Below are 13,190 nucleotides of genomic sequence, written 5' to 3'. Positions count from 1 at the left end.
GACACAGAGCCGCTTTAGAGCAGCCTTAACTCGGCTGTGTAAAGATGCCTATAGAGACAGTTCAAGGGGAAAAGATGAACATAACATTCATATTATTCTCACAATCAGTCACAACAGTATGAGCAGAATTACACTCATATTAAACAGTTTAAAGTCCAGAGACCGACAGAAACTGAAGCTGAATTTAAGACTCATTATATGGTGATCTCAGACACAATCTCCACACACACACACACACACACACAAACACTAGGGGTTGAACCGACTAGTCGATTAGTCGACTAGTCGACCTTAATGCAATGCCGTGACGCTTTTAGCTTGACGTCGACTAGTCGCGTTGATCATGTGACACTATATGATTGCGCTAATTTTGATAGTATTTGGCCGCGTTGCAGACGACAACAGATGAAGAGCCTAGAGGGTCATTGCAGCAAGAAAGCAGCATTGGTACATAAAGCGTATGGAAATACTTTACTAACGTAGCACCACTATATTGTTGAAAACGAAAGTAAGCATGACGCACGCTCACTGTTTTACCGGGAAATGAGAGCAGTCTCTTTTAAAATCATTCAAACAGCCTATTTTTCCCCATATATTTATTTAAACATATTAATGCATTTCTAATTCACCCGCAATCAATTGGAATATTACTTTGTATTACTTAGATCCATCACTAACGTGCAGATGTGAATTTATAGTTTTTTTTCTTTTCATCCTAAATGATGATGTAAACAACGGGCTGTTTAGCTTCATCTGGCCACTTCACCAGTTTCTGTGATCTGATTGCTATTGTTAAGGCAAAAATTCAATAAACAGACATCACTTCGTAAGAGACACTCTGAGTCAAATTAATAAAGGAAAAGGTTTATTATTCTTGCAAGAACAATAAGGCTCAATCACCAACACAGATCACTGCGAAGTGGAGTGACGCCCAGAACACAGGCCGGGGTGAAGACTAAATAGCCCTCCCCAAGGTTATTTACTGCAAGCCGAGCCTTCTTTGTAAATTTCCACAAAGCCATAGGATTCATGATGTCAGGTTAGATTTACTAACCCCCTCCCAATCTAAGATGACCCCTGACCCGGCCGGTCCTCTGGTGCCTAGCTCCACTCCTGATAAGGGAGAACAAATCTTCCCCCATCCCATAAGACATTCCTCTGTGGTTACATATAGAAAGTGAACATAATAAAGAAATAATGAGACATAAGATCCAATAATCATATTAATATATGTGAGATTAAAATTTCCACAACACTATCCGATCGTGAAAACACCAGGTGTAAGCTAAATGCCCTCCGAAACGCATTGGAGACGGATTTATGCTCAAACCACTTCATGAGGAGGTCTGGGACGCTTTAAAGACGAAACTGGACACATACATGCATCTGGTTGTTGAAATCGCATATGTAAATTGGACTTCTCCCAAAAACGCTGAAATAAAACGCGTGAGAGCAGCCTATGCTATTATTTTCATGATGAAGCTATAACACGCACCGCAGCTGAGCATCTATCCATAAAGCCAACGTGCAAACTATCGTAAATCAAAGTGAAAGTAAGTCACAGACGCTTAACACACAATCATCTTCGTTAAAAGTAAAGAAACAAAATTATCTTACCAGTGCTGTCTCTCTCAGTGCGGTCTTTGAGTTTGAAATTAGCTGATGATAAAAAAAGCTCATTACTGTTGCTACCGGTGATGAGAACTCCGTTAAATCTGCATATAGCGCGTTGTTTGAAAATCGGATTTATATCCATTTTGCGAAACATATTTATGTGACCAGGTGTAAATGGAATCGTTTTGATAAATCAGATCAGTAAAAACGCATAGTGTCCAGGTGTAAACGGCCCCATTATGAGCTGTCAGCGTCACTTTCTGTTAATTGCAAATTGTGGCATGTTGCAAATCTGTCTCATCTCTTGTGTTTTTATGAATGACGTCAGCGACTAGTCGACGTCGACTCGACTTTGATGTCATAACAGTCGACTTCAAAAAATCTGAAGTCGTTCAACCCCTAACACACACACACACACACTAGTTTGTTACTGAACTTGAACCTTTATTATTATTTCTAGCGAGTAAAACAAGTAAAACAGAGATTTGAACTTTAAATGAAAATATGATGATGAAAATTGTTAAGAACTATTCTTACTCTAGTGTCTCCAGTTTATAATGTGGATCATTCCTCAGACCCTCCAGCTGCTTCACTCCTGAGTCTCCTAGATTATTATTATACAGATGCAGTTCTCTCAGGTGTGAGGGGTTTGATCTCAGAGCTGAAGCCAGAGCAACACAACCTTCATCTGTGACTCCACACTCCCACAACCTGTAGAGAACAATGACGCACATTAAGCCTATATCCAGAGATAAACATAACACTTAAACTATAAATAACATAATGCTGTCAATATGAAATATATATCTCATACTCATGTGTGTGTGTGTGAGAGAGAGAAGTATATGTATGTGTGTGTGTGTGTGTCAGTGGCACAGCCATCACACACACACACACAATCATTACAACTGCACATTTTTTGGGGTATAAATAGCCTAATGTATTGTGAAGCAATATTTTCATCAGTGTGTTATATTTACCCCAGGGCGTTATTTACCTTTATAATGGCACTGCTTTAATTTTACCTTATTAAATGTATGCATCATCTTTCATGTCAAATTCTTACATTTGATCAATAAATTCAGTTAAAATGGGGCTGTTACCAATTAAATTATATTATATAGTCTAAACACTGCAAAATTGCAACTACAATAAATGAAGAGTTCAGATGCAAAAGCCTCTAAATGCCATTTGAAATTTTCTTCTTTAATGATGATTTTTATCAAACTTGTATATTTAAGTTCAGTAATTTCACTTAAATAACAATTAATAGGTAATTATCATTGCCATTTAAGTGAAACCACTGAACTTAAATATACAAGTTTGATAAAAATCATCATTAAAGAAGAAAATTTCAAATGGCACTTAGAGGCTTTTGCATCTGAACTCTTCAAATAGACTAATGTTATGAGATTGATGTTTTAAATAAATGTTTAAATATATACAAGAAAAACTTAAATAATACTTATTTACACGTGTATGTGTGTGTGTCTGTGTGTGTTTGTGTGTGAGAGAGAGTGAAACAGACCAACTAAGGGAAAAAAGCATTGCAGTAAATCGCGCTGATTAAATCTAACGATCGTTTATCTTATCATGTCAAACCATGCAAATTATCCTTTGTTCTCAAATTGTTAATGTTCAACGTCAGCATTGCGTGACTACATGTAATGTCCTTCTGATATTATCCTTGTGTTGGCATGGGCCGTTGCAGTCTCTTTCCCCAAACTCTCAGTCAGAGTCTTCTGCACGTTACAGCGGTGAGTCTCCAGGTGTCTCTGGTGATTGTCTTTTGAACCTTTCTGGATCCACCGTCAAATTAATTAGTTTAATTATATCCAATGCTGTGAGAAAAGGCTATAAATCTCCACCTCCTGCATCTATACACTATCTACATATTAACCCTTCAGGCGCCAGAGGTTTTTTTGTAAAACGTTCGATTTTGACATCTTAATTTCATAAGGCTTTATTTTAAAAGTAAAAAATTAATTGATTCTGTAAATTAGAGGGAAATGTAATCCCTACATAAACTTGTGGTCATCCTTAATATTTCTCTAATTTGCATATTATGACACTCTGATTCCATGTATGAGGCACAGCACATATATATATATATATATTATTCATATGACACACAAACACAAGTAGACAAAACCTGTTTAGTTCAAAAGATCACTTGCGACGGCAAGGCACAGATCATGAGTGAGATGATACGAGCGCGGTATGCAGTATGCACACTATTGCGACTCCTCACCCTGCCTTCACGTTGCCCCCTATCTGTACTATGAACACTTCGACCTCGTCTAACATACCCAGTGATAATAGACAGACTCCACCACAATACTGTCGCCACGATTGCTGAGAAACTCTGATGAAATGGCTCACTCTCATACTAGCTCCGCTGTTGATCGCACTGATTCAATGTGCTGTAACTTGAACATTTTGTATAGAAAAATTATGATTTTTGACTTGGGGATGAAGTATGACATGTCTGCCATCCAGTGGAGGGGAGGTCGAATGAAATTTGACACCCAATTGGACAAAATTGGCCGTTTTATTCAGTGACGCATCTTGTCGAGTAAACTTGACCGTGGCGCCTAGAGGGTTAATCCTTATTCACTCAGAGTCTTTATGGTAGAGATGATCTTACCACAGTTTCTCCAGTTTACAGTGAGGATTCGCCAGTAGATCAGAAAGCTGCTTCACTCCTGAGTCTCCTAGTTTATTCCCAGACAGATACAGATCTCTCAGGTGTGAGGGGTTTGATCTCAGAGCTGAAGCCAGAGCAACACAACCTTCATCTGTGACTCCACAATCACTCAACCTGTAGAGAACAATGACACACATTAAGCCTATATCCAGAGATAAACACAACACTTAAACTATAAATAACATAATGCTGTCAATATGAAATATATATTTCATATTCATGTGTGTGTGTGAGAGAAAGAGAGAGATAGAGAGGTATATATGTGTGTGTGTGTGTGTGTTATGGGCACAGCTGCACATTTGCTGAGGGGTTTGCAATATCAGTGTTGGCGCCACCCATTACACACACACATGCACACACACGCACGCACACGCACACACACACACACACACACACACACACACACACACAAACAAACAATCATTACAACTGCACATCCTTTGGGTATAAATAGCCTAATGTATTGTGAAGCAAAATTTTCATCAGTGTGTTATATTTTCCCCAGGGCGTTATTTACCTTTAGAAAGGCACTGCTTTAATTTTACCTTATTAAATGTATGCATCATCTTTCATGTCAAATTCTTACATTTGATCAATAAATTCAGTTAAAATAATAAATGGGGCTGTTACCAATCAAATTATATTATATAGTCTAAACACTGCAAAATTGCAACTGCAATAAATAGACTAATGTTATGAGATTAATGTTTTAAATAAATGTTTAAATATACAAGAAAAGAATTAAATGATACTTTCAAACATGAAACTAAACCGCCAGTAGGGGGCGGCAAGTGACCGTCTTAATAAGAGAGTCATTCGTTCAAAACGATTCGTTCAAAACACTGAATATACTATAATATCCGAAATTCGATAATGATACGATAATATTCATCAAAACAGCTCTCTTGGTCGTGTTATGTGAATAGCCTAAATCATACATTATATTATAAATGTTCAATATTTATTATCTTATTTATCTGCTGTCGCATCTCTTGACACGTCAGCTCGTTTTCCATCTCTCTTTTTCTATTTTTAGCCCCACAGCTTTTGGGCTTTATGACAACAACTCACTACTCGTACTCGTGTGTGTGTGTGTGTGTGTGTGTGTGTGAGAGAGAGAGAGTGAAAGAGACCAACTAAGGGAAAAAACATTGCAGTAAATCGCGCTGATTAAATCTAACGATCGTTTATCATATCATGTCAAACCGTGCAAATTATCCTTTGTTCTTAAATTGTTAATGTTGAACGTCTGCATTGCGTGACTACATGTAATGTCCTTCTGATATTATCCTTGTGTTGGCATGGGCCGTTGCAGTCTCTTTCCCCAAACTCTCAGTCAGAGTCTTCTGCATGTTACAGCGGTGAGTCTCCAGGTGTCTCTGGTGATTGTCTTTTGAACCTTTCTGGATCCACCATCAAATTAATTAGTGTAATTATATCCAATGCTGTGAGAAAAGGCTATAAATCTCCACCTCCTGCATCTATACACTATCTACATATTAACCCTTCAGGCGCCAGAGGTTTTTTCCTAAAACGTTTGATTTTGACATCTTAATTTCAAAAAGCTTTATCTTAAAAGTGAAAAAAAGATTATGTAAATTAGAGAAATATTAAGGATGACCAAAAGTTTATGTAGGGATGACATTTTCCCTCTAATTTGCATATTATGACATCATATGGTGGCAGCAATCTTGGATTAGAGCATTTTCATGAAAAGTCACATGTTTAAATGATAAAATGCAGCACTTCTTTCCCCCCAAAATGTCCATCACCTTCTGTATGCTATATTGCACAATACTGAATGCTCAGGTATATAGTAAGTAGTAAACAAACTGATGTGTAAATCATTACTAATAAATGGTAAAACAAACCGTATGCATGTAGTGGTTGGCCTTTTGCTGTAGAGATTTTCCATTTACTACATACAGTAGGCACTCTAATTCCATGTATGAGGCACAGCACATATATATATATATATATACAGTATATTACTCATATGACACACAAACACAAGTAGACAAAACCTGTTTAGTTCAAAAGATCACTTGCGACGGCAAGGCACAGATCATGAGTGAGATGATACGAGCGCGGTATGTAGTATGCACACTATTGCGACTCCTCACCCTGCCTTCACGTTGCCCCCTATCTGTACTATGAACACTTCGACCTCGTCTAACATACCCAGTGATAATAGACAGACTCCACCACAATACTGTCACCACGATTGCTGAGACACTCTGATGAAATGGCTCACTCTCATACTAGCTCCATTGTTGATCGCACTGATTCAAAGCACTGTAACTCGAACATTTTGTATAGAAAAATTATGTTTTTTTGATTCGGGGATGAAGTATGACATGTCTGCCATCCAGTGGAGGGGAGGTCGAACGAAATTTGACACCCAATTGGAGAAAATGGGCTGTTTTATTCAGTGACGCATCTTGTCGAGTAAACTCGACCGTGGCGCATAGAGGGTTAATCCTTATTCACTCAGAGTCTTTATGGTAGAGATGATCTTACCCCAGTGTCTCCAGTTTACAGTGAGGATTCGCCAGTAGATCAGAAAGCTTTAAAAACCCTCTTCACTGTATCCTGCATCTGTTGTCTGGTTTGTAGTTCGTCCGGTTTATTTAACTGTTGCTTTTACTGTGTTTTGTGGGATAATAATATAGTGCGATGTAAATGTTCCTCTTCAGGGAGACTCCTCACCGCTGTCTTCTACCGCCGGCAGGATCTGACGGTTCAAGCAGGAATCTGTCGCTGAACCACCGGATGGGGCTTACGCCAAACATATATCCTATACACTATCTACATATTAATCCTTATTCACTCAGAGTCTTTATGGTAGAGATGATCTTACCCCAGTGACTCCAGTTTACAGTGAGGATTCGCCAGTAGATCAGAAAGCTGCTTCACTCCTGAGTCTCCTAGTTTATTCTCAGACAGATTCAGATCTCTCAGCTGTGAGGGGTTTGATCTCAGAGCTGAAGCCAGAGCAACACAACCTTCATCTGTGACTCCACACTCCCTCAACCTGTAGAGAACAATGACACACATTAAGCCTATATTTATTTATTTATTTATAAACATGTATTAGAGGATCAGCCACATGAGATGAAACATCTTGTTTTCATGGGGGTCCTCAGTAATATTTAGAAAAGTAAAGAAAAGTAAAACAACAGAGTAGATACAGTATACAGGATACAAGAAAAACCTCAATGCACACACACACACACACACACACACACACACACACACAAGCTCTCACTATCCCCCTCTACCCAGATAGAATAAAGTTTCACGAGTTCACACTTACATATAATTTTGAGTGAGTAAGATTCAATGCGTATTTGGCGTGCTGTCCGGAGGGAGGGCTCAGAGCTCGGAATTCTGCCCGAACCCAGAGTACTCCCCCCGTATGTAAGTGATATTTTAGAAAGAGGAGTGTGGAGAAGTAGGAGTGTGGAGAAGGGGTGGAGGAGGGATGCTGCAAACTGCCAATGGATCGAGGTAAGACTGCTGAGTCTATTTGTACCCTCTTATCATTGGCTGCTGATTGCTATCCACTCGTGTCAATTATCTGAACGTGCTCCTCCCGAACTTAGTTAATAAAACTTCATTTCACGAGTTCACACTTACATATAATTTTGAGTGAGTAACATTCAATGCGTATTTGGCGTGCTGTCCGGAGGGAGGGCTCAGAGCTCGGAATTCTGCCCGAACCCAGAGTACTCCCCCCAAAAGGCTAAAGAGCAGAGGACAGCCGCCGGACTAAAGCCCCCCCAAAGAGTGCCAAGATTGGCGGGCTGGCATCTCGAGAAGGGGCCTGGATGCTTGTTCAGGGAGGCCCGTGATGGTGGCTCACTGCCTGGATTCACGGCCCTTGTGGACTGCGAACGAGGTGTGGTTGTAGTATTCTTGTCCAGGAGGTTTTCACGCTGCCCCCGCTGTGAAACCAAATGCTCGCTGAAATGAAAGAGAAAAGGTGAGTGCACTACCGGGAAACTTTCTTGCTCCATCCGCTTTGAGACATCTTCGCTGGATGGAAAGAAGAAAACTGAAAAGTGGAAAAAATTAGTGCTTGCCCAGGAGATTCTCACACTGCATCCGCTGTGAGATCAACTGCTCACTGGATGAAATAGAAAATATAAGTGCTCTACTGGGAAAGCTCTCCGTTATGAGACCAATGCTCGCTGGACGGAAAGAGGAAGACTGGAAAGAGAAAAATGAGAGCTTGTACAGGAGATTTTCTCGTACTCCGTCCACTGTGAGACCAACTGCTTGCTGGATGAAAGAGAAAATATAAGAGCTCTACTGGGGAAGCTCTCACTCCATCCGCTGTGAGACCAATCCTCACTGGACGGAAAGAGGAAGACTGGAAAGAGAAAAATGAGTGCTTGTCAAGGAGATTTTCTCGTACTCCGTCCGCTGTGAGACCAACTGCTCGCTGGATGAAAGAGCTCTACTGGGAAAGCTCTCACTCTATCCGCTGAGAGACCAATGCTCGCTGGACGGAAAGAGGAAGACTGGAAAGAGAAAAATGAGTGCTTGTCAAGGAGATTTTCTCGTACTCTGTCCGCTGTGAGACCAACTGCTCGCTGGATGAAAGAGAAAATGCAAGTGCTCTACTGGGAAAGCTCTCACTCCATCCGCTGTGAGACCAATCCTCGCTGGACGGAAAGAGGAAGACTGGAAAGAGAAAATGAGTGCTTGTCAAGGAGATTTTTCTCGTACTCCGTCCGCTGTGAGACCAACTGCTTGCTGGATGAAAGAGAAAATATAAGAGCTCTACTGTGAAAGCACTCACTCCATCCGCTATGAGACCAATGCTCACTGGAACGGAAAGAAGAAGAGAAAAATGAGTGCTTGTCCTGGAGATTTTCTCGTACTCTGTCCGCTGTGAGACCAACTGCTCGCTGGATGAAAGAGAAAATGCAAGTGCTCTACTGGGAAAGCTCTCACTCCATCCGCTGTGAGACCAATCCTCGCTGGACGGAAAGAGGAAGACTGGAAAGAGAAAATGAGTGCTTGTCAAGGAGATTTTTCTCGTACTCCGTCCGCTGTGAGACCAACTGCTTGCTGGATGAAAGAGAAAATATAAGAGCTCTACTGTGAAAGCACTCACTCCATCCGCTATGAGACCAATGCTCACTGGAACGGAAAGAAGAAGAGAAAAATGAGTGCTTGTCCTGGAGATTTTCTCGTACTCTGTCCGCTGTGAGACCAACTGCTCGCTGGATGAAAGAGAAAATGCAAGTGCTCTACTGGGAAAGCTCTCACTCCATCCGCTGTGAGACCAATGTTCGCTGGACGGAAAAAGGAAACCTGAAAAGAGAAAAATGAGTGCTTGCCCAGGAGATTTTCCTCACACTGCATCCACGGAGAGACCAACTGCTTGCTGGATGAAGAAGAAAAAATTTAAGTGCTCCACTGGGAAAGCACTCACTCCTCTCACGAAATGATGGCGGTTTCTGAGTGTCTAAGAAAACAAAAAACTAGTTTAAACATGGCATCGAGTGTGTGAGTGGAACTTAGGGGCTGGTAGCCGGTGCGGAAAGCCTGAATACCTTTGATGAGAATGTCCAGTGTTATGGGTTGTTCAGCGTCGGAGCGGGTGGGCTAGGATCTTAGAATCCTTTTAATCAGGGTTTGTGAATTGTTTATCTCCACGGAAAGAGTGCCGTACATCAGTTTATAGAAAAAACTGGATGCCGTTCAGATAACCTTTAATGGACCCGATTTGAAGGCTCTCAATGATATTAAGGTAGGAGATAAAAGATTTGATTGAAAAGAGAAAGATCAGGGAAAGGCCAGTTATAAGAGACATTTTTATCGTTTTCTTTCTTTACATTATCTCCAAGCAGTAACATAGGATTGAAGGGTCCTGGGAGATACTGCTTGGAGGATAACTTTGATGCATGCAACGTCCGCTTGGAGACCAATGCTCGCTGGACAGAGAAAATAATCAATTAGGGGTTTTAGCAGGAGTTATAATTCTGAATAGTGATGTACTGGAGAGAAAACATCACTGTTATAGCAGTGTAAAAAATAGCCAGAGAAACAGAGATCCTGCGGGAGCAGAAGTGACATACCTGCTGTAGCAGTGTAGAAAATTAGCCAGAGAAAACGGAGCTCCAGTGGGAGCAGAGGAGACATCACTGCTGTGGCAGTGTAGAAAATTAGTCAGAGAAAGAGAGCTCCTGTGGAAGCCGAGGAGGCGTCACTGCTGGGGCAGAGTCGAAAATTAGCCAGAGAAACAGGGCTCCTGTGGGAGCGGAGGAGACGACACTGCTGTGGTAGTGTAGAAAATTAGTCAGAGAAACAGAGCTCCTGTAGGAGCGGAGGAGATGTCGCTGCTGTAGTAGTGAAGACAATTAGCCAGGGAAACAGAGCTTCTGTGAGAGCAGAGTAGACGACACTGCTGTGGCAGAGGAGAATATTAGCCAGAGAAAGAGAGCTCCTGTGGGAGCCGAGGGGACATCACTGCTGTGGCGGTGGAGAAAAATTAGCCAGAGAAATAGAGCTCCTGTGGGAGCCGAGGAGATGTCACTGCTGTGGCGGGGAGAAAATTAACCAGAGAAACAGAGATCCTGTGGGAGCAGAGGAGACATCACTGCTGTGGCAGTGTAGAAAATTAACCAGAGAAAACAGAGCTCCAGTGGGAGCAGAGGAGACATCACTGCTGTGGCATTGTAGAAAATTAGCCAGAGAAACAGAGCTCTTGTGGGAGCAGAGTAGACGTCACTGCTGGGACAGTGTAGAAAATTAGCCAGAGAAATAGAGCTCCTGTGGGACCAGAGTAGACGTCACTGCTGGGACAGTGTAGAAAATTAGCTACAGAAAACAGAGTTCTAGCTGGAGCGGAGTAGACCTCACTGCTGTGGCAGTGGAGAAAATTAGCCAGAGAAACATAGCTCCTATGGGAGCAGAGGAGACATCACTGCTGTGGCAGTGCAGAAAAATTCGCCAGAGAAAGAGAGCACCTGTGGAAGCAGAGGCGACATCACTGCTGGGGGAGTGGAGAAACGTACCTGTGCAAATTGAGCTGTGTTGTGAAGCCGAGCGAAGGGGGAAGTAGATCATCTTCTTGAGCGTAATCAAAGACGTGAAAAAGAAGGGAGATTCAATCTTTGCAGGATTATGCGCATCTTATTAACGTTTGAAAATGGCTTTGGGAGCTTTCACCCTGGCAGTTAAGTCCGTAACGGGGCACGGTTCGCATTAAAATCGCTAATGTGAACGCCGTTATGGGAAACGGGTGCGCACTGGGGTACCGAACCCAAGACTACCTGGAGGAGATGGTCTTGCTTCCGAACCGTGCCGCGGTTTGCGTGTATGTGAAAGCAGCAAGGACTCGGGTGCGCACTTGTTCAGGAAGTAAGTATCCTGCGCATGCGTTTTTAGCTTATGTGATGTATTCAGTTAAAATAAGTAATGGATGATATTGTTGAGGAATTACCTTGGATACGAGCGAGAGTGAGCGTATTCGAGCATTGTGCATGGAATCAGAGCGACACGTTTGGAAATCCACTGTCTCCTTAAGAGTCCGTTTGCAAGTAGCAGAAGTCCACCTTATGAGACACACGCACAATAGACCCGTACTGTTCACTCAACTGCGCGTGATAGCAGCAAATTAATGAAAATAAATAAATAAAAACAAAACATGATATTACCCACGTTCTGCTTTCTATCATGCGCGTGCACGTTTGCGATGACGTAAGATGCACGCAAACGCACCAGATCCGATAGAACAAGTTTTGTGTGATAGAAACAAGTTTTGTGCGAAAACAGACCCACGCTGTGGGGGGTGTCGGGAACAAACGTGCTCAGACCGCAGCAAACCATGTGTAAAAGCCCCCTTATTTTCTCATTTTATTTATTTATTTGTGATTTAGGGTCGCGTTCCCAGACGATTTTTTATAATCAGTAAACCAAATTGTGAAGCTGTGGGTTTGAATTAGTCTGAACTTTATTTATTTATAGGTGACGTGATTGTATTGACAAATATATCGGTTACGAGCCGCGGTTTGAGTTAAAATCTTAAAAGAGGATTCGATTCCCTTTAATGGAATCGATTCCAAACTTTGGAATCGACTCTCAATTCCTAACGCCTCGCAATCGACGAATCGATTGTTTTTTGGATTCGATTCAGTTCTACTGTTTACATGTGAGTTTACGGCATAAGCAAGCATCGAGATTAAGGAAAGCAAATAATTTGTACAGAAACCATTAAAACGTGTGATCCTCCGATCGCAATTATTACCCAGATAGCATAACTTGCTCGTCATTCAACAATTGAAGCGATGCGAAGTTCAATCAGGGACACGAAAGTTTTGAGCTAAGCGCTCACAAAGTTGACCCGGCAGATGTTTGAGAGTGTGGATCAGCCAGGACTGAATCTGCAGCGTGGCTTAACTTACGACCTGTTGCGGCAGCCTGATGCTGTAGGAAGGTCCGTCCCTTTGCGTTAAGAGGGCAGCATTGTTTTGTCCATTTCTATATGGCAGTAATTATTGAATGGTCCAGTTTAAAGAAATACGCGGAAGTAGATTGCGGATGTTTCACCCGTTTGTTTGGCCTGACGCCCACGAGAAAATGACGTTACCGTGTTGTGGCAAAGATTTCTAATTCTGAAGGAAGAAAGATTCTTTATCGAAACGGGAAGAGCTAGATTCGGACATGGCCGAATGCTGCAAACTGCCAATGGATCGAGGTAAGACTGCTGAGTCTATTTGTACCCTCTTATCATTGGCTGCTGGTTGCTGATTGCTATCCACTCGTGTCAATTATCTGAACGTGCTCCTCTCAAACTTAGTTAATAAAACTTCATAAATCACAGTGGTTCCCAAACTGTGGTATGAATACCACT

At 41.7% G+C, this 13,190-nt stretch overlaps 1 protein-coding gene across 9 annotated transcripts in view; it reads right to left on the bottom strand.

Moving 5' to 3' along the window:
* Window positions 1–13,190, bottom strand: part of LOC148997267 (NACHT, LRR and PYD domains-containing protein 3-like) — a 133,946-nt gene that overhangs the window by 5,552 nt on the left and 115,204 nt on the right. For 5 of the 9 annotated variants that reach the window (XM_089118817.1, XM_089118815.1, XM_089118821.1 and 2 more), the window contains 3 exons: window positions 7,182–7,355; window positions 4,262–4,435; window positions 2,152–2,325 (listed from right to left, as the gene is read on the bottom strand). In XM_089118817.1, coding sequence (XP_088974943.1) covers window positions 2,152–2,325; window positions 4,262–4,435; window positions 7,182–7,355 — 522 coding nt within the window. Of the gene's footprint in view, window positions 1–2,151; window positions 2,326–4,261; window positions 4,436–5,857; window positions 7,056–7,181; window positions 7,356–13,190 lie in introns of those variants that run through there. The other 4 variants (XM_089118824.1, XM_089118849.1, XM_089118841.1 and 1 more) reach the window with 4 other exon arrangements.

Source organism: Pimephales promelas, chromosome 2 (assembly GCF_988280905.1).
Source record: "Pimephales promelas chromosome 2, fPimPro1.hap1.1, whole genome shotgun sequence".
NCBI lineage: Eukaryota > Metazoa > Chordata > Actinopteri > Cypriniformes > Leuciscidae > Pimephales > Pimephales promelas.
Note: the sequence above shows the minus strand (reverse complement) of the source record. Positions and strands in the feature narration are given on the sequence as shown.